Source organism: Budorcas taxicolor, chromosome 3 (assembly GCF_023091745.1).
Source record: "Budorcas taxicolor isolate Tak-1 chromosome 3, Takin1.1, whole genome shotgun sequence".
NCBI classification, from domain to species: Eukaryota; Metazoa; Chordata; class Mammalia; order Artiodactyla; family Bovidae; genus Budorcas; species Budorcas taxicolor.
Window position 1 is genome coordinate 87,642,020 of NC_068912.1, and position 25,977 is coordinate 87,667,996.

The 25,977-nt window shown below is 37.3% G+C and overlaps 1 protein-coding gene across 1 annotated transcript in view; it reads left to right on the plus strand.

Annotated features, from left to right (window-relative positions):
- OMA1 (OMA1 zinc metallopeptidase) overlaps positions 1–25,977 on the plus strand; it is a 61,472-nt gene that overhangs the window by 33,299 nt on the left and 2,196 nt on the right. The window contains exon 8 of the mRNA XM_052637800.1: positions 10,314–10,463. Within this exon, the coding sequence (XP_052493760.1) occupies positions 10,314–10,463 (150 nt within the window). The remainder of the gene's footprint in view (positions 1–10,313; positions 10,464–25,977) is intronic.

Genomic DNA, 25,977 nt, shown 5'->3' on the forward strand with positions numbered 1-25,977 from the left:
ACAAAAGGCTGTATCAAGTTCATATATTTTTTGAGTATCTGTTTCTTAAATATGAGAAAGAAAACTAGTTTTCTTTTGTTTGTGCTAAGCTGGGGGACAGCCTCTTGATTATTTTTGATTGTCATACTGACTGTGGAGGTAGGATTGCTGGTATTTAATGGGCATGCAGAGGGCAGGGATCTTAAATACCCTGTAGTGGCCCAGAGAGCTCTCCAGAATGAGGTATTGTCCAGCCCCCAAATCTTGAAAGTGCCCCTCTTAAGAAACATAGTTGGCTGATTGCTTCAAGTGATCTGAATAACTGTGCACATAGCACCATCTAGTGGGGGAAATATCAATAGGTAATAAGCAAACCCTCCTTTCATAGCAGGAATGAGAATATTAAAAAATCTGAACTCTCTGTAAAATGATAAGTTATAGAATCCCAGATTTTTGAAGCAGGAAGGAAAACTGGAGATAATCTGATCCATCTTTTCCTTTTACAGATGGGAAAATTAGGGCCCAAAGAGGTGCAGTGATTTGTCCAGTAACATGTGTGTGCGTGCGTGCGTGCTAAGTCGTTTCAGTTGTGTCCAACTCTGCAATCCTGTGGACTATAGACCACCAGTCTCCTCTATCCATGGAGTTCTTCAGGCAAGAATAATGGAGTGGCTTCGCTTGCTATGGGCTTCCCAGGTGGCACTAGTGGTGAAGAACCCGCCTGTCAGTGCAAGAGATGAAGCAGGCGCAGGTTCAGTCCCTGGGTCGGGAAGATCAAGGGCATGGCAGCCCACTCCAGTATTCTTGCTGGAGAATCCCATGGGCAGAGGAGGCTGGTGGGCTGCAGTCCATAGGGTTGTAGAGTTGGACACAGCTGAAGCGACTTAGCGCGCAGTTGGTATTACAGCAAGAGCCAGGGCTAGAATTCAGATCCCAGTTTTCCAGGTTGGTAATCTGAGCCTTTCACATAGCAGACTGACTATTTTTGTGTCCTATTTGTGTTAAAGTCTTATGTTTTTAGTGATTTGTTTAAGAAAGAAAAAATAATAAATGAGAACATCTCATTTACTAGGTGTGCCATGAAGTAAGCTCCCATAATGCATGTATTATAGATTACATCTTATTTTGAACCTGATTGTTTCACTTAGAGAAATGAGACAAGTGTTGTGATTTCATTTAATTTTTTTTTAATTGCTCCGATTTCAGCACAAGTTTTTGAATCTCGTGATAAAACTTTTTAAGATAAATAAATGCATGAAAATTTATTAAAATTATGTAGAACTGACATGTTGGCAATCAAAAATGCAGAAAACTTTAAAATGAAATGAATTATAAAATAATGGAAGTTGTCATTTTTCCTCTTTGTTAGGGTACATAAAATTGGTTTTGATAAGTCATTTTTTTTTTCTTTTTAAGTGAGTGGGATTGGCACATATTGAGAATAGTTTGGCAATAACCATCCCAGGACTATGTCACATTTAGTTGGAAAAGAGCCGTTTTTAATTATTGACTGGAAAATGTTGTTTAAACAGAAAGTGGGTTATAAGGTGAGTTTTAACAAATGATACGATATTGGGGAAAAGGAACCTGTAAGAGACTGAAATAAAGTGAGACATCTTGGTAGATGATGATGATAATGGTAGTGTTGGTAACGATGATGATTTTTGACAACAGTGATAATAATAGTTCACATTTCTTTATGTATGTGTTTTTAAATATGCTACCTCTTTTAATCTGCATAGCAACCCTGTGAAGTACAATTACTTTCTCATTTTTATGGATGAAACTGAGGGACGGAGAAAGCAAGTAACTTGTCAAAGGGCTCACAGATAGTAAAGTTTTCCCCTCCTACTTCTGAAATGGAACTTTTTGATAATATTGGGTTGACCAAAAGTTTTGCTCTGTAATATGTTATGGAATAACTCGAACAAACTTTTTGGTCAACCCAATACTTTAACCTGCTAGGAACAGTTTTAGACATCTGTCCTGTTGTCCATAAAATGACCATTTTTATATATGTTTTCAGTTCCTTTAAATTTAATTTTAAGATAGCCTCAGTGTATTCTTCTACATCTAAGAATCCAATTACCCTTCTGCTACAGTTCTTTATAGTGTTATCTCAGATGGCTGTTTTATCTACCACATGTCTATGTAGAATACAGGGGAGAATGCTAGAATGACTCGGACAAGTGTAGGGTGTTACTGCCATTCCAAAGAAAAATTCAGAACTGCTAGTGTCAGAATTTACCTCTTAGAGAACATGATATCTGGCAGGAGTTTGGTTGGAGAGTCTAGGTGAATAGAAAGAGCAAAATTTAGAGATACTTTTCTTCTGCCCCATTTCTCTTTCTCTCTTCCTCTGGGCTTCTATACTGTATAAATTGGTCTGCTGATGGATAATAGCGCATAAATTCCTTAAGCTTTCTTCACTCTATTATTTTTGGTTGGTTTGTTTACTTCTCTGACGAGATGATTTCCAATGCCTTGTCTTCGAGTTCACTGATCCTTTCTGGATCTAGTCTGATGTTGAATCCCTCTACTGAAATTTTTCAGTTTATTTATAGTATTCTTCAGTTCCAAGATTTCTGTTTGGTACTCTAGTAATTTCTATCTCTTGGCTGCAATTCATGCATTTCTCCTGACCTCGATGAGCAGCTTTATGGTGGCTGGTTTGAATTCTCTGTCAGGTAAATCACACATCAGTATCATTAGGGTTGATTTCTGGAGATTTAGCTTGTTCCTTCAGGACTCATTTCCCCATTTCTTCATTTCTCTTGACTTATTGTATTGGTATCTTCACAATGGGAAAAACAGCCACTTCTTTCAGGCTTCACAGACTGGCCTCAAACAGGAGGAGGTCTTTGCTGATCAGTCCAGCCAGACTTAGGGCAACCTCTCAAACATTCAGGCCAGTCTGAATTGTCTTTGGTCTTCATGCTCCCCAGGCATCTAAAGTATTCTAGAGTCTATCCGTGCCCTTAGGTAGGTGTGACAGTGGGTAGTCCCTTGGGCAGCTCCTAGAAAGGTAGGAACATTACATGTGTGGTTCACCTCCTGCTGCCCCAGGATACTGGGATTTTTGTTGTTGTTGTTTATGTGGTGTATCACATTGATTTATTTGTGGATATTGAAAAATCCTTGCATCCCTGGGATAAATCCCACTTGATCATGGTAAATGATCTTTTTAATGTATTGTGGGATTCAGTTTGCTAGTATTCTGTAGAGGATTTTTGTATCATGTTCATCAGTGACATTGGCCTGTAATTTTTGTGTATATGTGAGATCTTCACCTAGGTTTTGGTGTCGGGGTGATAAACTGGCCTTATAGAATGAATTAGGAAGTGTTCCTTCCTCTTCGGTTTTTGGGCATAGTTTCAGAAGTATAAGTGTTAACTCTTCTCTATGTTTTTGGTAGAATTCACCTGTGAAGCCCTCTAGTTCTGGACTTTTGTTTGTTGGGCATTTTTAAATTATTAACTCAATTTCATTACTGGTAATATATTTTGTTTCTTCCTTGTTCAATCTTGGGAAATTGTACCTTTCTAAGAATCTGTTCATTTCTTCCAGGTTTTCTATTTTATTGTCATATAGTTGTTTGTAGTAGTCTCTTATGATCACTTGTATTTCTGTGATATTGATTGTAGCTTCCCCTTTTTCATTTCTAATTTTATTGATTTGAGCCCTCTCCTCCCCTTTTTTTTTCTTGAGTCTGGCTAAAGGTTTATCAGTTTGGTAATTTTTTCAAAGAGCTAGCTCTTAGTTTCATTGATTCCCCCCCCCCCCCCCATTCTTTTTGTTTTGTTGCTGTTTCTTTCCTTCTACTAACTTTGGGTTTGGGGTTTAATTCCCCTTTCTCTGATTTCTTTATGTGTAAGTCAGAGTTGTTTATTTGAGAGTTTTCTTGTTTCTTGAGATAAGTGTGTATCACTATAAATGGCCCTGTTAGAACTGCTTTTGCTGTGTTGCATAGGTTTTGGTTCATTGTATTTTCATTTTCACTTATCTCTAGATATTTTTGGATTTCCTCTGTGATTCTTCAGTGATCCATTGGTTGTTTAGTAGCATAGTGTTAGACCTCTACTAAAACAGTATACTTTTAAACAGTCAAAGAATTTAAAGAAGAAATCACAAGGGAAATTAATAAATAAAGAGATAAATGAAAATGAAAATAATATACCCAAAGTTAGCTCTCAAATATACAACCTAACTTTACAACTTAGCTAGAAAAAGAATAGACTAAACTCAGAGCTAGTAGAAGGAAATTATAAAAAGATTAGAGTGGGGATAAATTAAATAAAGAATAGAAAAACAAAAGAGAAAAATCAACAAGACCAAAATTTTGTTCTCTGAAAAGATAAAATTGACAAATCATGAACTAGCTGGACTAATAAAAATATAAAGATGAGTCAGATTACTAAAATCAGAAATGAACTTGGGGACACTTTTACTGATTTTGTAGAAATAAAAAGATTATAATAGCGTGCTGTGAACAATTGTTTGCCCCAGATTGGATAGCCTAGATGAAATGGACAAATTCCTAGAAACACGGAACCTACCAAGACTAGATCATGGAGAAATAGAAAATCTGAATAGACCCATAACTACTGGTGCCGGTGGTAAAGAACCTGCCTGCCATTGCAGGAGACGTAAGAGACACAGTTCGATCTCTGAATTGGGAAGATTCCCTGGAGCAGGGCATAGCAACCCACTCCAATATTCTTGCCCAGAAAATCCCATAGACAAAGGGTCCTGGTGGGCTACAGTCCATGGGGTCGCAAATAGTTGGACATGACTGAAGTGACTTAGTACACATAACTAGTAATTAGATGATCAGAATCTTCCAACAGAGTGAAGGCTTAGATCTGATGGCATCACTGATGGATTCTGCCAAATATTTAAAGAATTAATATCAGTACTTCTCAAATTTCCAAATAAGATTGAAGAGGAGGGAACACTTCCTTATCTGTGAAACCAGTGTAATCCTAATATCAAAGCCAGACAAAGACGAACTATAAGAAAAGAATATCCTATATGAACATCGGTGCAAAGACTCTCAAAAGAATACTAGCAAATAGAATTCCAAAGCCTATTACAAGGATTATACACTGTGGCAAAATGAGATTTATCCCTGGAATGCAAGAATGGGTCAATATACAAAAATTAATCAATGATATGCTATTATCAACAAAATGAATGAAAAAAGCTGTGTGATTATCTTAACTGATACAGAAAAAACATTTGACAAAATTCAGCACCCTTTCATGATAAGGAACAGGCAACAAAATAGAGACAAAAAGAAAACTGTATCACTGCAATGAAAACCATACATGAAAAACACACAGCAGCAAAGACTGAAAACTTTTCCTTTAAGATCAAGAACAAGACAGGGATGCCCACTTTCACTTCCATTCAACTTAGTAGTAGTGGAACGTTTAGCCAGAGCAAGAAAAAGAAATAGAAAGCATCCAAATTAGAAAAGAAGAAGTAAAGTTATTTCTGTTTGCAGATGATATGATCATGTGTGTAGAAAATCCTAAAGACTCTACCAAAAAAGCTGTTTAATAAGTAGCAGACTACAAAATCAGCACACACAAACCAGTTGTATTTCTATTCATGAACAGTGAATAATCTAAAAAGGAAAACTACAAAAATAATTCCATTTGTAATAGCACCCATAAGAGTAAAAGACTTGGGAATTAACTAAGGAGGGAAACGGCTTGTACGGTGAAAACTACAAAACATTTCTGGAACAACTTAAGACGTGAATGAATGGAAAAACATCCTGTGCTTAGGGATTGTGAAACCTAATATTGCTAAAATGTCAGTACCCAAACCAGTCTACAAATTCAGTGTGATCTCTGTGAAAATGCCAGTGATTTTTTTTTTTTGAGAAATAGAAAAACCCATCCTAGAGACTTCCCTGGTGATCCAGTGGCTAAGAGTCCACCTTTCCACTGCAGGGGTTTTAGTCCCTGCTCAGGGAGGTTCCACATGCCACATGGCATGGCCAAAAAAGGGAAAAAGAAAAAAACCTATCCTAAAATTCGTATACAATCTTGAGGAACCGAATAGCCAAAACAACCTTGAAAAAGAACAAAACTTGAAGACTCATGTTTCCTGATTTCAAAACTTACTCTACAAGTGTGCAGTAATCCAAGCAGTGTGGTGGTAGTATGAAAGACTTATAGACCAGTAGAACAGAGATAGCCCAGAATTAAACCGTCACGCATATGGTCAAATGATTTTTTGTCAAAAGTGGAAAATGGGTAAAGGACAATCTTTTCAGGAAATTTTAAAAAAAGAGAATCAGTTCAGTCACGTCTGACTCTCTGCGACCCCGTGGACTGCATCACACCAGGCTTCCCTGTCCATCACCAGCTCCTGGAGCTTACTCAAACTCATGTGCATCGAGTCGGTGATGCCATCAAACCATCTTATCCTCTGTTGTCCCCTTTTCCTCTCGCCTTCAGTCTTTCCCAGCATCAGGGTCTTTTCCAATGAGTCAGTTCTTCGCATAAGTATTGGAGTTTCAGCTTCAGCATCAGTCCTTCCAGTGAATATTCAGGAGTGATTTCCTTTAGGATGGACTGGTTGAATCTCCTTGCAGTCCAAGGGACTCTCAAGAGTCTTCTCCAACACCACAGTTCAAAAGCATAAATTCTTTATCACTCAGCTCTCTTTGTAGTCCGACTCTCACATCCATATATGACTACTGGAAAAACCATAGCTTTGACTGTATGGACCTTTGTCGGTAATGTCTCTGCTTTTTAATATGCTGTCTAGGCTTGTCATACCTTTTATTCCAAGGAGCAAGCGTGTTTTAATTTCATGGCTGCAGTCACCATCTGTAGTGATTTTGGAGCCTAAGAAAATAAAGTCTGTCACTGTTTCCATTGTTTTGCCATCTATTTGTCATGAAGTGGCAAATGGGTTCAGATGCCATGATCGTACTTTTCTGAATGTTGAGTTTTAAGCCAACTTTTTTACTCTCCTCTTTCACTTACATCAAGAGGCTCTTTAGTTCCTCTTCACTTTCTGCCATAAGGGTGGTGTCATCTCCATATCTGAGGTTATTGATATTTCTCCCTGCAATCTTGATTCCAGCTTGTGCTTCATCGAATCCAGCATGAAGCATAATGTACTCTACATATAAGTTAAATAAGCAGGGTGACAGTATACAGCCTTGATGTATTCCTTTCCAAATTTGGAATCAGTCCATTGTTCCATGTCCAGTTCTAACTGTTGCTTCTTGACCTGCATACAGATTTCTCCACAAAAAAGTGGAGCTGGACCTTGATTAACACTGTATACAAAAACTAACTCGGACCTAAGTGTAAGACCTAAAACAAAAACTCTTAGAAAAAAGGCACAGGGCAAAACCCTTCACAACATTGGTTTTGGTAATGATTTCTTAGATATAACTCCAAAGGCACAATTGACAAGAGAAAAAGTAGACAAATTGGACTTCATGAAAATTAAAAAAAATTGCATCAAAAGACACCATTCACAGAGTGTTAGTTGCGCTGTTGTGTCCAGCTCTTTATGACCCTATGGGCTGTAGCCCGTCAGGCCCCTCTGTCTGTGGGATTTTCCAGGCTCGAATACTGGAGTGGGTTGCCATTTCTTTCTTCAGGCGATCTTCCCAACCTAGGCATTGAACCTGGGGCTCCTGCATTTCAAGCAGATTCTTTACCACCTGAGCCACCAGGGAAGCCCTATCCCCAGAGTAAAAAGAGACAACTCACAGAATGGGAGGAAATATTTGCAAATCAATTACCTGATAAGGGATTAACATCTGAATATATAGAGAACTTCTAAAATTCAACAGCAGTAAAAACCTGATTCAAAAATGGGCAAAAGACTTGAACAGACATTTCTCCAGAGAAGAACTATGTGAATTGCCAATAAGCACATGGAAAGATGTTCGACACCACTGATAATTAGGGAACTGCAAGTTAAAACTGCAATGAGATACTACTTTACATTCATTAGCAAAGCTCTTGTCAAAATAACATAAAATAACAGGCATTGGCGAGGATATGAAGAAATTGGATGGAAATGTAAAATGGTCCAGAAACCATGGAAATGAAATGTTGGTTTCTGAAAAAATTTTAAAATAAAATTACCATATGATCTAGCAACTTCACTTATTGGTATATTCCCTGGAAGATTGAAAGCTTGGTCTTAAAAAGATATTTGTACACCCATGTTCATAGCAACATTTTCCACAATAGCTAATGTGGAAGCACCCCAAGTACCCACTGACTGTTGAATGGATAAACAAAATGTGGTACATACATACAATGAGATATCATCCAGCCTTAAAAAGGCAGAAAATTCTGTGATATGCTATAATACGGATGAACCTAGAGGACATTATGCCCAGTGAAATGCCAGGTGTAAAAAGACAAATATTGTGTGATTCCACTTATTTGAGGTATTTTCTAAGAGTAGTCAAAGTCATAAAGACAGGAATTGTAATAGTAGTTGCCTGGGGCTGAGGGGAGGGAAGAATGGAGGTTATTGTTTAATAGGTACGGAGTTTCAGTTTCACTAGATGACAAGAGTTATGAGTCTAGTTATGGGTACAGATGACTGTACAACAGTGTGAATGTATTCAGTACCACTGAGCTGTATGCTTAAAAGTGGTCACGATGGTCAAATTTGGTGTATGTATTTCACCACAATAGAAAAAGAATGATGTTGCTTTAAACATTGACTGAAACTTACTTGAATTTCAGATTTTTTTCTTTCCATTTTCCGAGTATTTAAAAATGGCTTTAATGGTGTTTATTAAAAATGATGTGGCATAGATGTTGACTGTCTAAATTAGCATACAATGTTCTTTATTTGTCTTTTTGTGTGTCACAGTTGCACTGTTTTAAGGCTGATAGCATATTAAGGCTTTTGATAGCACATTTTAGTCAATACAGTGTAATTTTAAAAATCATTTTAATCAAAAGTAAAACTGGATGGGAAATACAATATAATCACTTTTCTCCCAGACACTTTTTATAGGAAAAATAAGAAGTGTGAAAAAATTGGATAGGTTTATAATAATATTTACTAAATCGCCTTATGTAGGATTTAGAAAATAAATTTTAGTATAAAATTAATATACTTTAATACATTTCAGAAATAAAAGTCTTACTCCTCCTCCACCATCAAACACCCCATTTCTCTCTTAGGGTAGCTACTATTAATGTTTCTTAAATAGCTTTCCAGAAATGATCTATGAATAGATAAGTATATGTATATAAGTATATGATGGAATTGTATACACGCATACACAAAATCTATATACCCCATCTTTTTTTTAAAGATTCATTTTCTATAAGGTATTTTGAATGGCTTAAATATGTTCTTCAGTAAGTTCAAGGAAAAGTAGACAAATTGATGTGTACATTAAAACTATAACTGTCTTTAACAGAAAACAACAAAATTCTGTAAAGCAATTATCCTTCAACTAAAAAGTAAATAAATATAAAAAATACATCACTCATACATTCATAAATATTCACTTCAAGTGGATTGACGAGGTAAATGTAAACAGATGTATTAAAAATAAATCATAGAGTAATATCTCTGATTTCAAACTTGTGAAATCCTTCTTAAGCATAAATACAATAAAAGAAATTTGTAAAGGAGAAAGTTATACTTTGGCCAAAAATATATCAATAAATAAAACCTATAGTGTAGGTTTCAGTTCAGTTCAGTTGCTTAGTGTAGGTTTAATATCCTTTAAAAAAGATTTCCAAGAGGGAATGACTGATTTTAAATGTAAATGCATGCTAATAGTAGGTGGAATCAAACAGCATAAAAACATTAACTTTTTTCTGGAGTCAACACTTTAATCTTACATTCTAAAATGAAGAACCATTTTCGTAGTAAGATATAATCCAAATAAAATTGGAATTTCATATAAAAGTATAACTGTCTTTATTTGAGGTCTTCTAATTATTCTGGTGGTATAGATGAGTAAACTTTGTTTATTATAGTTTGTTAACAGATTAGATTTTAAAATCTTTTTATGAAAACCTAAAAAATTTTAATTTGTATGGAAGATTTTTGCCCTCAATATACGTTCTTAATATCCGTCATACTTCTTGGGAGTGGGATTATTGTGAACGTTGTATAGTGGGAAGGGCAAGGGAGGAGGATGCTTTACCATATTGTTTAGAGTTTTTTTTTTTTTTTTAAGCAGTGAGCATATTCTACTTTTATTAAAATGATAATGGTAAATATTTTTAAGAAATGTAATGACATAAAGGTAATTTTAAAATAATGTCCTCATTACTAAGCTTACGTTGTGCTTTTATTAATTTTGGTTTTAGGCCTGTGTGGACGTCAGAGCCAGTTCAGTGTTTTGGCAGCAGATGGAATTTGCAGAAAGCCTCCATGGTCATCCCAAGTTGCCAGAATGGTTGTCTACACACCCTTCTCATGGCAATCGAGCTGAGCACTTGGATAGGCTCATACCTCAGGTGGGCTAACACTACATAAGGCAAGCCTTTATTGTTATGCTATCATTTGTTTTTAATACTGTTACTTCTTGTGCCTTGAAAAAGAGCACTAGCCTGTCAGCCATTTTTATTACCATCAGTTTTCAAAGAATTTCACTGAAAAGTAAGAAATCCTGCTAGTCCACAAGTCCTGGTGAATAAATAGGTATGTATAGCTGACTTTTCATGACAGTCAAGGTTTAGCAGCTTTTAGTATCATACTTTGTAGTTTTAACTGATTTGGTGAAAGTCTAAAAGTCAAGGTATGTTTTTCATCATACTGATCATAATCTTAGTGAATTAAGCTTATCATTAAAAATACCAGTTAATGAATTATGTGAAATTTTGGGTTGAGTATTAATTCCAGTAGTGATGCTGAAATTTGTTCTTTTCTTTTTTTTTTTTTTTAGGAAAAAAAACCCTTCAGATTAGTTTGCTTTTTGGTTATTTCTCTCAAAAGATAGAATAAAGTATGTGCCGTGTGCTCTTTTTTTTTCTTTGTAGAATTCATTAATGGATCAAGCTGAAACAGCTTTCTCCAAGTAGCATTCACTCTCTTCTAAAAATCTTTTGATTTAACATATTCAGAATGTTTTCTGTGCTTTCCACATAGGTACAAAATGAATGTCAGTCATCTCTAAGGCAGCCTACATCCTCTCTTCTGCCTCACTTGCTTAAAAGCAGAATATTCGTTACCAATTTAAGAATTAGTCTTGGGCTAATTGCTAAAGCGATAACACAACAGATACAGATATATTTATTATAAACGTCTCTTTAAATATGACTTCAAATTCAGAAGAACAAACATTGAGTACCCGCTATAAGAAAGATGCAAAAGAAATAATACATAGTCTTGATATTTTAAGATGCTAAAATAAGTAAAAAATTATTCTTAATATAATAAGGAATATTATTTATCATAAAAAAGTAGAATACAATGGTATATATTGTGAAGGAAGAATAACCTTATTACTTGGTGTAATAATAATAACCTTATTTTGGGGTAAGCCTCTTATTTGTGGTAAGAAACTACCACAAGATTCATTCATTTATTCATGTGATCACCATTTATTAATATTCATTGCTAATGTACTGTTTTGTGTTGTATTGTGCCGGGGAGTGAGCAAGAAACAAAACAGCCTCTTGTTTTCTTAGAGCTAACATTCTAGTTAAGGAATACAAATAATAAACAAGCCAACAAACATACATATAGTATGTCAAGCAGTTATAAGCACGTTGCAGAAAAACAAAGCGGATGAAAGGTGGGAGAGAGGCCTGGGCAGCAGAAGGTATACTAGTCAATGTTTGTCAAGGAAGACCTTAATACACAGAATCTGGAAAGAAGCAGGGGAGCAAGTCCTGGGGATATCTGGAGGAAGAGTCTTCTAGGCTGAGGAAGCAGCTGATGCCCAGGACCGGAAGTGAGACTGTGCTTGCTTGGTATATTCAAGGAATAGCAAGACATTGGGGCTGAAAGGAGTAAGGGAGGGGAGAATGGTTGAGGTGTGAGGGGTCTTCAAAACCTCTGTAAGGTCTTGATTCTTATTTCAAGTGATATGGGAAGTTAAGCGAGGGCTTTGAGCAGAGGAGGCTTGATCTGGCTCAAGTGTTTTATAGTGATCACTGGGTCTCTTTTGTGGACTATAGGGGAGCAAAGGTGGAATCAGGAAGCCTATTTAAGAGGCTCTTTCAGTAATCCTGGTAAGAGATGATGGAGGCAGAAGAGCAGGAGAGAAATGGTCAGATTTTGGATGTATTTTGAAAAGAATGATGACTGGATTTGTTGATATTTTGAGCTTGCTTTATGCCTTTTATGCGCACTGGGTCAGCCAGACATAGGTTATTGAGACCTATCCTAAATACATTTCATTTATACTCTTAACTTTAAGGAAAAATACGTGAGAAAGAAAGAGCAGTGAAATTTACTTGATACAATGTGTAGTAGTTACTCACCTTGAGAGACAGCATGGGACTGGGAGAATCAGTTGCATAAGTAACTGATTTGTGTTGAAGAGCACTGACTCTGAGAGTCTTCTTAGTGGCACCCCAGACCCAGGAACCTCATACTACCCTGGGAGTGGCTTAACCTATCTCTAAATCCGTAATAACCGTATGGGTTTCTCTTAGAATTTCCTTTGCTTTTTGCTTAATGAAATTCTAAAAATACATGGTTTGCTTAAACTGGGTAATGAGTTCTACCTATCTTTTATCTGAAGCCGGTTGTAAATTCCAGGTTTTTGTTTCATCATCAGATACCTAAGGATCTTTAAAGAAGTAGTAAATGTTCTTTAGAAAAGTCTTTAAAATAATAATGAATTGAGTAGTGAATACGAAAAAAAAAAAAAAAAAAACGGTTGGAGAAACAGATATGTTATTTGGAAGCCAGTGACGAAGAAAAAAATTAAGAGATATTTTTCTTCTAAAAATAAACTATTCTAGTTCAGAAGCTTAATTTGAAAACCTCATATAATTTCTTGTATTTTTTCCCCCCAAGTGATTAAATTCAATTTGAAGGTAATAAAACTCTACTACAATATTGGGAGTAATTCAGTGGTTGAAGTGAAACTGATAGTACAAGAGTATATTGTTAATTAGAATACATAGTCATAATTCAGAGATAGGAATTCCCTACTATCATAGGTCTAATTTCTGTAATGAAAGAAAACGATTCCTCAGGCAATATATGGGAATATGTGAGTCTGTGTCCTCTTAGAGACTATGTTTTTTGGGTTAGATTTTCTTTAAGGTTTCTTTCCTACTAAAGTGAGGACTGTGTTGGGTTCCACCTAAAGCTCCTGTCCTTTGCCACTTCAGACAGTGATGTACCTCTAAAGGGTGGTTGGGAATATTGCACCAGTGTGCAGAGGTGTCTTGGTCAGAGATGAGGATTTCAAAATCACCAGGAAATGGTGGTAGTTAAAGTGGTGAGAGTGAGTGAGTTCACTTAGGAGGTAAGCAAAGGAAATGCTCCTGGACACTTAGGTGTGTTAGGTAGAGTCCATGTTTAATTGGCAGGAGGAAGAGCCTGTAGTAGATTAGGTTCATAGGAAGAGAAAAGACCAAGAAGGTCAGGAAAATGAGGTTCCTTGGTCCTCTGAGAATACAAATCTTGGTAACTTTGATGTTTTAAAATTTAAGTTATTAATGGTTGTATGTTTTTCTTTTTTATTTTTCCTGTAGATCATTACAGAAGTGTATTGCCTTACCATAGCATATTAATGTTTATGATGTTTTAAATCTATATTTGATGCATTTTTCAACAAATATTTATTACCTCTTACGTGCTAGATTATAGGTATTGTAGGTATTGTGACCAAAATAGACAAAACCACCTGCCCTCAGGAAGTTTATTTGGCAGTAAAGGGTGAGAGACAGTGAATAGAATAAGATAGTAATATACAGAACAAATCACCAATATATTGCATGTTAGTCAGTAAGAAGTGTAAGAGAGGGACATAAAGAAGGAGGAATTGTGTATTATCTTGGGCTGCCATAACAAAATCCATAGACTTGGTAGCTTTAGCAACAGAAATTAATTCATTCACAGATTTGAAGGCTAAAAGTACAAGATCAGGGTTCTGCCTTAAGCAGCAGAAATACACTTTTCTCAATTCTGAGGGCTGGAAGTTCAATAATAAGGCTCTGGCCAGCTCAGTTTCTGGTGAGGTCTCTCTCCGTGTCTTGTATATAGCTGTCTTCTTGCTGTGTCCCGTGTGGTATAGAAAGAGTGATTGCTGTTTGTGTCTCTTCCTCTTAGGAGGCACTGTTCCATCACAAGGGTCATACCCTCATGACCTCATCTAAACGTTACCTCCCAGAGGCCGCATCTCTAAATACCATCACATTGGGAATTAGAGGCTCAACATATGCATTCCCGGATGACACAGTTCATTCCATAGCAGATAGGTAATGTGTGAGCAGAGGTGGTCATGGTTGCTGGAACAGCTGTGTGAATTGGGGTTGGGTCAGAGCAGGTTTCCCTGGGAAGAAGGTATTTGAAGGAAGACTTGAAATAAGGGAAAGAGTGAGTCATGTGGCTTCCTGGGAGGAGGAGCTGTCCAGGCAGAGGGAATAGTAAGTACAAGTCCTTGCGCAGGAGTGAGCCAGCTATGTTTGAGGACCAGCAAAGAAACCAGTGTAGCTGCTTGGGGTTAAACAAGGGAAGGTGGAGGAAGCAGGTTTTATAGGCCACCGAAAAAAAAAAAGGTGGGGAGCTAGGTTTTGCTCAGAGATAGAGCAGCAGTGGGGGCTTCCCTGGTGGCTCAGTGATACAGAGTCTGCCTGCAGTGCAGGAGTTGCAGGGGACTCGGGTTCCATCCCTGGGTCAGAAAGATCCCCTGGAGGAGGGCGTAGCAACCCACTCCAGTATTCTTGCCCGGAGAATTCCATGGACTGAGGAGCCTGGTGGGCTACAGTCAATAGGGTCACACAGAGTCAGACATGACTGAAGAGAGCCTCAGTGGAGTGTTTTGAGCTGAGGACTAGAGGAGTAACAGGATCTGTGTTGTATTTGAAAAGAGTGTGATCTACAGCTCCTACAAAACAGTATAATCATGTAATTTTGGAGTGTTTTAGTTTAGTATATTGTTCAGAAAATAAGCCAGTTCCTTTTTGTGTTTAGTTTCTAAATCAAGCCTCCAAATTGGAAAAAAATATCCTTGCTTTTTTAAAAAATGTGAATGCTTAGATAATGCATGTGTAAATGCCTTTAGTTAAATATAGTCCTGTGATCCACTAGTATTTAAAAAGGATAAATAAAGAGTTATAGTAATGATATTATTTGTAGTTAATGATACAGTATGTTATAATTTTATTTACTTGAAATAATCAGTTAAATTTAGGAAACACATACCCCACATATTCCGTTACCATAACAACTTGGGTGAAAAATTGAAGAACAGATGTTATATCAACCTGTTGATGTTTAATAGTATAACAATTTAAAAATTATATTCAAATTTTAAATTTATATATACCATACATAGTCCTTGAAAGAGATATCTTATTTAATTTTTTTCTGTAAGTATCATTATACTATATGAATAGATGTTAATAAGAAAAACTGTATAATAACCTGGGGTTGAAATTTACTTGAAGGATTCATTTTACAACTGAAAGCATTTATACTAAATTTTTTTATATTTCTTCTCTCACCAACTCTCTGTCATCCTTTCCTTGGCATGGGGAAGGGGATAGAGAATAATAGAGTATATAGGGAAAGCATTTAATTTGGAATTACTAGTTGTCTAGGGTTACATTATTATAATTTTGAAAAGGATTTATTTTTTAATACTCTTAGAACTTTCAGTGTCAGCTTTATTTGTAAACTGTTTTTTAAATCTTGAGTTTCAAATTTACTACATTTAATTTTTAGGTACAAGAATCACTCAGTGGCAGACCATAAATGCATTCATTTTAATCTCATTTTATTTCAGATTCTTTAAACTTTCAGGAAGCTGGGGGTTTTAACTCACGTGTAAATCATTCTTACATATTTATAATTGGACAAAGTAAATGCATAAATCATTAATATTATACGTCTCATAAGGAGAAAATATGAGGGTGTTTAACATTGAAGTGAAATGTCGTTGTTGGCCAATGTACACAAACATACTGTTCACCTTACAGAATTTCATTGTGTCTGACATGAAGAGTGTTGAGGAGAAGGCAAATATCATAGCAGCTACTGTAATTGAATTGGCCTCTGAATCATATAAAACCAGTAAGCCTGACAGTACCATTGTCTAAAACCTTAAAAAAATATTATGGTGCATTTGATGTGTATCTACTTGAGGCTGAAATGAATGGGCTATTAGAAAAAAATTGCTTTTGGGAGGAAAGGGGAGAAAAGTAATGATATTTTTAGAAAAACATGTTTGAAAAAATGGAGGTGATTTTTTTTTTTCCCCTTGAAATGTCTTGGTTTTTATTTTTAAAGGAGGCTTTTAGCCTAACCATGAGGCTTCTTTGGAGTTAATTTTTTTCCTGTTCTCTTTCCTTTTTCTCTTTTGAACTTGGTTTATTTTTTATGCATATGTAATTGCTGTTTTACTTGATATGTAATACCAGATATAGTTCATTTCCTTTTCTGTGGACAAGTATCATTTACAGTGTTTTAAGTTTTCTACAACTTACAGTGTGGTAAATAAAATAGCTCTAAGGCCATGAAAGACAGAGATAATACCCAAGGATGCACTTGGCAGGACACCAAATGATCTTTTACTACCCATTTCACATTCTTTCACAGTTTTTCCCTTTGTTTCCTATTGTCTTCTGTTAGCCTTTCAAGTAGACCCCAGATCAGATCATCCTGTCAGACTAATAAAAAACAAGTTTTCTGGGTATTTTTAAGTAGCCACACATTGTATTGTGTTTTCTGTTGTATTTCCTGTTCCTTGAAGTGGTAACCTTCTTATTCTCATTATTTTCTCTTAAATTTGTTTCTAGTGAGTTTTAGCACTGAGGTTATTGATACTAAAATTTCAGGTCTTTTGTAAAGTATATGCTTACTTTCAGAAACTAAGGAAGAGAGTTGGAAATTCAGAGGATGTAAAGGGACTGCTTTCATATTTCAGGAAAAACATTTAAACCTCTCAGGAGCCATTTAGAATTAAAAGATATTGATGCAAAATCAAGGTTGAAGTTACAGAAGTGTTAAAATGACAAAGGAAAAGTGAAGATAGAAAAAAAAGGTTTTTTTTTTTAAGAAAAGATTTTTAGTTTTATTTTTGATGGTAAAAATGTTAAAACATATATAAAGATAGAGAATAATTTAAATAATTTAATGAACCCCCATTTTCACTCACATTCAGTAGTATTAACTTTTTATACATTTGCTTCATTTGCCCCTTCTCTTATTTCTTTACCCTGAAGTATTTTAATGCAAAACTTAACAACATGAGGGCTTTCCCTCCTAATACTTCACTATGCATTTTAGAAAGTAGTACTGTTTTCTTCTGTAATCATACCATCATCATAGCTAAGAAAATTAAGTAATTTCCCCTTAATAAAGTTAAATATCCTTTATATACTCAAATATGGCCCCAAAATACAGTTCTATAATTAGTTTATTCAAATCATGATCCAGCAAATCCATATAGCGTTTCCCTGCTTTGTCCCTTAAGTCTGTGATTTTAGAACAGTCTCCCTGCCCTTTGTTTTGTTTGTTTTTAAACATGTTATTGATGTGTTGAATAAATTTAGACCCACATTCTAGATTTATCTGATTGTTTCTTTGTGGCCTTGACCAGCTTCTTTCTCTGTATGCTTGTAAGTGGCAGTTAACTTTTGGCAAGAATAGTTGATAGGTGGTGCAGTTACACTTCATATGCCTTCACATCAGGGGTCTTTTAATCTGGCTGCTCCATGTCCAGTGATGTCACATTTGATCAGAGGGTCTGGAGGGTGATACCATAACCCCTCCTTTGGGAATGTGGTTTTCCCCCTCATAGCCAGCAAGTGATTGTGAGGTGGTGATATGGCACTCTGCCAAAGATCCAGTTCTTCAGCAACCTGAGAAGTGTCTTTAATTGAAGAAATATCCTCCTCTCTCTCAAAAGGCTAAGCTGATGGTGTCTTCAGAAAGTGAAAGTGTTAGTTGCTTCAGTCATGTTCGACTCTTTGCGACTTTATAGACTGTAGCCCACCAGGCTCCTCTGTCCATGGAATTCTCCAGGCAAGAATACAAGAGTGGATAGGTAGCCATTTCCTTCTCCAGGGCCTATTCCTAACTTAGGGATCGAACCCAGGTCTCCTGCATTGCAGGCAGATTCTTTACTGTCCGAGCCAGCAGGTAAGCCCCGTGTGTCTTTAGGAGGAATCTGCCTATGTAGAACAGTGAAGAAGGAACTCAGAACAGCCAAGTCAGCCCTAGTGGAACAAAAGATGTTGCAGGCACATTTTTCTCCTATTTAAGAGTAGATTTAAGACGTAGGTAAGAGAATTTTTTTTTCTTTTAAATCACAATGATGATGAGTACATAAGAGTTGAAAGGCAGGTTGGTCACAGATAATTGTATTGATATTTAATAAATAGGTAGTGTCTGAGAGTCCTCCACTAATAATACCACGAAGATCTTCATCTCAACTAAATCTAGCATTAACGACAAAAACCAAACCCCCCCAAATGCCCATTTTCCTCAAATAAGATAAGCTTTAAATAATAGAAAAACTAAAAAAAAAAAACAACAAAAACCCAAATCTCAAATCTCAAGCTAATTTAAAAAATTAACTTCATCAGAGATGCTTCCCTGGTGGCTCAAGTGGTAAATAGTCTGCCTGCCAATGCAGAGGACTTGGGTTTGATCCCTGGGGCAGGAAGATCCCCTAGAGGAGGAAAGGGCAACTCACTCCAGTACTCTTGCCTGGGAAATCCATGGACAGAGGAGCCTGGAGTGCTGCAGTCCAGGGGGTCGCAAAACGGTTGGACACAACTTAGCCAGTGAGCGCGAGGCAGCGGCATGCAAAGCTGCATGGTAAGGCTGAGCCAGCTACATGGAGAGTGACAGGAGGAAGGAAGAACGACTTTGCAAATGTCAGACACACCCGCTTCAGAAAGTTTCTTCCCTTGTGACTACCGCAGAGCAGCTATTGCCAAGAGCAGAACTGATGCTCCAGAGCAAAGACCTACTGATGCTCGGAGATAGAGCGACATACATAGCACATCCAAATTAGAACATCCGAAGCTAAAAAAGGTGTTTAAAAATGGAAGCGTATTGAAGACACAAGGAAATCCAAGCTGCATATAACAGTGATAAGGGTTATTTGTTTTGTCTTTTGACAAGACAAAAGACATTTCTTTAACTTGTTTCTATGTCACATTTTTAATTTAGATAACGTGTCTCAGGATAAGTTTTTAGAAGAATCCCAGAGCATCATGCAAGAGAAACCTGATGTGAACAGACCTAGATACATACATTTATCAAATGTTTGCCCTTCATTGCAAAGACAGGCTTTTACAAGATGCCATGGTATAAAGAGAAATTTTAAAAACACTTAAAGAGACTTTGGATCTTACTTTTCAGACTTTGGAGAAGTGTAAGAGTTTAGAGGGGAATGGAACAAAACCAACCAAACAAAAGCCAGTGGAATGAATACATTTTGCTGTGGTATCTAGCCAAACCAACTTTTCTTGCTTTTAAGATGGTGTGTGCTCACTCAGTCGTGTCTGACTCTTTTTGACTCCATAGATTGTAGCCTACCGGGCTCCGCTGTCCATGGAATTTTCCAGGCAAGAATACTGCAGTGGGTTGTACTTTCCTACTCCATGGGGTCTTCCTGACCCAGGGATCAAATCCACGTGTCCTGCATTGACAGACAGATTCCCTACCACTGCACTACCTGGGAAACCCCTTTTATGATGAAAGATCCCTTAATAAATGAAACACATACAACAAAGTATCAGTGAAGTACTCAGTAGCAGTAGTGAACTTTCCAAATCCACTGATGCTTGAGAATTAGATAAAATATATAGTTTAGCTTGCTATTTAGCAATATATAGGATTGTGATTATAGCTTGCACCCTGCTCTTCTTAGAAAACCAGAGATCACGTAAAGAAATTAACAGAGAATTGAGTTGAATAGTACAAAAATAAGATTTAATGGACATTATAAATTAAATGCTTGGAAATGAATGTTTATTTTCTTCTTTACTGCGTGCGTGCTTAGTTGCTCCAGTTGTGTCCAATTCTTTGCAACCCTGTGGACTCCAGCCCACCAGGCTCCTCTGTCCAAGGGGTTCTCCAGGCAAGAATACTGCAGTGGGTAGCCATTCCCTTCTTCTCCAGAGGATCTTCTCAACCCAGGGATGAGGTGGATTCTTTGTCATCTGAGCCACTGGGGAAGCCCTGGTGGCTTCCCAGGTAGTGCTAGTAGTAAAGAGCCTGCCTTCCAATACAAGAGACATAAAGAGATGTGAGAAGGAAACTGAGATAGCAGTCTCTCCTGGATGTTTAATGAATGTTTTATGTATTTGTGTGGAGATCATGCCTCCTTCTCTCTTGGCCTAAGAAAGGGAAACTTTCTCCTTCCCTCCTTCCACTATAAGATACTTTAATGATAAGTATTTAACACTGAGCCCAGGATTTCAAAGTAGTTCATATCATAACACCAATTTAGATAAAACACCTGGCACAGGGCAAGACACATAGAAAATGAATGGTGAACGTTAGTTTCTTTCACTCCTAGTGGAAATCTTTAGGCTGGCTAATCCCATATTTAATGCTAGGTCTTCCATGGGATTCTTAGAACTGTATATTCTTATGTGAATACATTCCTGCTTTCTCTTAGGCTGTAAAAACTCTTAAGAATGTTTTTCCTATGACATTTATCATAATGATTTATTCATAGCTTGTGTTCTATAAATGTTTGTTTAAAATTCAGCATGCATTTATTAAGTACTATTATGTGCAGTGCATGGATTTAAATACAGAAAACAAAGTAAGGGAAAAAGCATATTCTAGTTACATAGTAGGAAAGCATTGCTTCCTTCAAGAGAGGAAGGCATATTAAATAAGATAGATTTGAGTTTATAAAAAATAAAAAGTGTTGATACCACAAAGCATAATAAAATAAATGTAGAAAGGAAAGTGAAAAAAAGAATGTTTTACCAACATATGTGATAAAAATCTTACTATGCAAAACAGATGAAGACTTGATGAAAATATATGTGGTCTGTAACAGGATTCTGCTTGATAGGTAGAGGAGAAAAACAGTTGACGTGTGAAGAAATACTAATATAAACCTTTATGAAGTATATATAGTTTTTCTAGCAGTTAAGGAAATGTAGCTCAGATGTTGCTGAAGTTCGTTTTGTTCAGTAAAGGATTACTCAGGAAACATAATGTGCAAAAAAAAGAAAGAAAAACCATTAGTACATGAAATGCAGAAGTATAAAAAACAAAACAACAAAAGTGGGTTCTAATTCCTTTTTTCTAAACCTTTTTGCTTTTCCATGTGCTGTGCTGTGCTAAGTGGCTTCAGTCATATCTGACTCTTTGAGGCCCCTTAGACTGTAGCCTGCCAGGCGCCTCTGTCCATGGGATTCTGCAGGCAAGAATATTGGAGTGGGTTGCCATGCCCTTCTCCAGGAGATCTTCCCAATCCAGGGATCAAACCTCGTCTCTTATGTCTCCTGCATTGGCAAACGGGTTCTTTACCACTAGTGCCACCTTGGATTACTTCCATGCCAGCTTTTGAAAAAGATAGTTTTGTTTTTAAGACATATCTTAGGTTCATAACAAAATTGAATGGAAGGTACAATTTCCCATCTACCTCTTGCTTCCATGTGGGCACATCCTCCCCCTCTATCAAAATCCTGCACCAGAGTGGTACATTTGTTAGAGTAGATGAACGTACATGGCCACCATTATTATAGCCAAAGTCCACAGTTTACATTAGGGTTCACACTTAGTTGTACATTTGGTGGTGTTTTGACAAATGTATAATGACATGTATTTATCCTTATAGTACTACATAGTGTAGGTTTCATTACCCTAAAAATACTCTCGGCTCTATTCATCCTTGTCTCCCTCCTGCCCCCTAACAAACAAGGATCTTCTTAGTGTCTCCATAGTTTTGCATTTTTCTGAATGTCACATATATAACTGGAATCACACACTATGTAGCCTTTACAGATTGGCTTTTTCTTCCCCTCTTAAAAACACACATTTAAGGTTTCTCTATGGCTTTTTATGGCTTGAAGATTTTTCTTATTGGTGCTGAATAATATTCTGTTGTCTGCTTGTTCACCTACCAAAGGACATCCTGGTTGCTTCCAAGTTCTGGCAATTACAAGTAAGTAAACAAATAGTAGGCAGTGTTTTGTTTCCTCTCTAGGGTTCAATTTTCTTCTCTGTAAAATGTAACGCATGATTTCTAAGAATTCTGAGGTTTGAAATTATGTGGTTATCTAGATAGAAATCATGCACTCTTAAATGGTTAGGTCAGATATGATTGTATACTGATGACATTATAAGGTGATAAACCCTTCCTGGTGAAAGCAGTCTGGTCCTGTATCACAAAAATTACACTGTTCTTATGCTTTTGATCAGATCATTTTATTTTGGGGTATTTCCCTTCCCAACTGGAGGTTAGAAAATAACATCTTTTTTTTTTTTAAACAAAGATTTTCATAGCAGGGTAACTTATAAAAGCCACATAAAACGGAACTATGGAAACTATTCACAAGCCCAGTAATGGGGAAATGCAAAGTGAATTGCTTGAGGGCAGGGATCATGCCTGTTCTGATTCGGGTGTACCTAGCACTTGACTCACTCAGTATTGTGTTCTAGGTTTCTGTTGAAGGCAAAAGTATTGAGTAAAGTAAGGGAAAGAGAAGAGCTTTTACTGAATATAAAAGACTATTGGAGATGGTATTCTCTTCTCTTTGTTTGCTCTTTCACATCTCTCATTGTTAAACTCAGTTGTACCACCTGATAGCTGCTGAACCCCACACTAGGGCCTTTACTGACACCTGGGAAGGCCTTGGGCGTGTGATGTAGCAGCCATGACAGAATGGCTCCTCACTTGGGAAGGAACATCAGCCTGGTTATAAAGGAGTTAAAGCAAGAGTAGTATGTCCCAGGTTTGCCCAGGACAGTCTCAGTTTGTGCCTGATGTCTTGGTGTAAATCTTACTTAAATAGCATTTCCTTTCACTCTCAAAGGTATCCTTGTTTGGACAGTAGGTCACCATTTGGCTGAGGGTCTGAATTTCTGTTTACTTTAGTGCTGTAGCTGGGAAACATTGTTTTTCTTTTTTCAGTTCAGTTTAACAAACATTTACTTAACGCTGAGTACATATCACATTCTGTCATATTGTGAGATACAAAGAAAATTCAGACAAGACCTCTGTCACCAAAGAATTTCACTTCACTGCTTTTTCCTCTTTATTTTGGTAACTCACAGCCTCATTCAGAGTCAGAGTCCTAGACCTAAGCTCTTGCCCTGGCCTCAGCCATTTAAAAAGACCCTTTTCTGACTTGCCTCTGGTTGTATGCCCTCCTCTCCTGTGAGACCTAAGGGAATAGTCCCTTTTAAGAACCTATGCTGTCATCATTTGGGATAATGGAATTCCTCACCCAGATCCTTTGGAGTCTGTTTCCAGGGCCTGTGTGGACCTCTTCCCTTGGACACGTGCACACAAGGTTCTTCGTAGTGCCAGGTGGGCAGTGGTGGGAGAAGGGAGTGGACAGTAGGCCAGTGGCAGCAGCCAGGGTAGGCTCCCTGCAACCTTACAGTGAAATTCAAGGATGCTAATTTTGTGTTTGGCCATCATCGTGATTTTGATTGTCTGTTCCTCAGAGTAGAACAGAACATTTTTGTGTAGTCATTTTAGATATTTAAATATATGGTGTTTGAGCCTCCGTTTGCATCCTTGCCATGGACCCCACAGATGTCAGAAGCAGGTGCATTCAGAGGAAGACCCAGATCCCTTCCCTGACCCATGAGATCCCACACGATCTGCACCTGCCACATACCCACTCTGCTGCAGCTGTCCTGGCTTCCTCACTGTCTGTAACATGACTCTCCGATCTCAGGTTCTGGCACTCACTGCTGCATTTTGGAATTATCTTCTTCTGGATACCTGAGTTGTTTCTTCCCTCAGGTCCTGTCCTCTAGGTCTTTCCTCCACCCCTCCAGGTCATTATTTTATCAGTGAGACCTAATGAAATGTTCAGTTCAGTTCAGTCTCTCAGTCATGTCCCACCCTTAGCGACCCCATGGACTACAGCACACTAGGCCTCCCTGTCCATCACCAACTCCCGAAGCTTACACAAACTCATGTCCTTCAAGTTGGAGATGCTATCCAGCCCTCATCTTCTATTGTCCCCTTCTCCTCCTGCCTTCAACCTTTCCCAGTGTCAGGGTCTTTTCAAATGAGTCAGTTCTTTGCATCAGGTGGCCAAAGTACTGGAGTTTCAGCTTCAGCATCAGTTCTTCCAATGAACATTCAGGACTGATTTTATTTAGGATTGATTGGTTGGATCTCCTTGCAGTCCAAGGGATTCTCAAGAGTCTTCAACACCACAGTTCAAAAGCATCAATTCTTCAGCACTCAGCTTTTTTTTTTATAGTCCAACTCTATATGGAAAAACCATAGCTTTGACTAGACAGACCTTTGTTGGCAAAGTAATGTCTCTGCTTTTTAATATTCTGTCTAGCTTGGTCATAACTTTTCTTCCAAGGAGCAATCATCTTTTAATTTCATGGCTGCCGTCACCATCTGCAGTGATTTTGGAGCCCCCCCAGAGAAAGTCTGTCACTATTTCCATTGTTTCCCCATTATTTGCCATGGAGTGATGGGAGTAGATGCCATGATCTTAGTTTTCTGAATGTTGAGTTTTAAGCCAACTTTTTCACTCTCTTTCACTTTCATCAAGAGGCTCTTTAGTTCTTTTTCACTTTCTGCCATAAGGGTGGTGTCATCTGCATATCTGAGGTTATTGGTATTTCTCCCAGCAATCTTGATTCCAGCTTATGCTTCATCCAGGCCAGCATTTCGCTTGATGTACTCTGTATATAAGTTAAATAAGCAGGGTGACGATATATAGCCTTGACGAACTCCTTTCTTGATTTAAAACCAGTCTGTTGTTCCATATCCAGTTCTAACTGTTGCTTCTTGACCTGCATACAGATTTCTCAGGAGATAGGTAAGGTGGTCTGGCATCCCCAAGTCTTTCTGAATTTTCCAGTTTCTTGTGATCCACACAGTCAAAGGCTTTGTTGCAGTCAATAAAACAGAAGTAGAAGGTTTTCTGGAACTCTCTTGCTTTTTCTATGATCCAACAGATGTTGGCAATTTGACCTCTGGTTCCTCTGCCTTTTCTAAAACCAGCTTGAACATTTGGGTATTCACAGTTCACGTACTGTTGAAGCCTGCCTTGGAGAATTTTGAGCATTACTTTACTAGCATGTGAGATGAGGGCAATTGTGCAGTAGTTTGAGCATTCTTTGATATTGCCTTTCTTTGGGATTGGAATGAAAACTAACCTTTTCCAGTCCTGTGGCCACTGCTGAGTTTTCCAAATTTGCTGGCATATTGAGTGTAGCACTTTCACAGGATTATCTTTTAGGGTTTGAAATAGCTCCATTGGAATTCCATCACCTCCACTAGCTTTGTTCGTAGTAATGCTTCCTAAGGCCCACTTGACTTCACATTCCAGGATGTCTGTCTCTAGGTGAGTGATCACACCACTGTGGTTATCTGGGTCATGAAGATCTTTTTTTGTATAGTTCTTCTGTGTATTCTTGCCATCTCTTCTTAATATCTTCTGCTTCTGTTAGGTCCATATCATTTCTGTCCTTTATTGTGCCCATCTTGTATGAAAAGTTCCCTTGGTATCTCTTATTTTCTTGAAGAGATCTCTAGTCTTTTTCATTTTATTGTTTTCCTCTGTTTCTTTGCATTGATCACTGAGGAAGGCTTTCTTATCTCTCCTTGCTATTCTTTGGAATTCTGCATTCAAATGGGTCTATCTTTCCTTTTCTCCTTTGCCT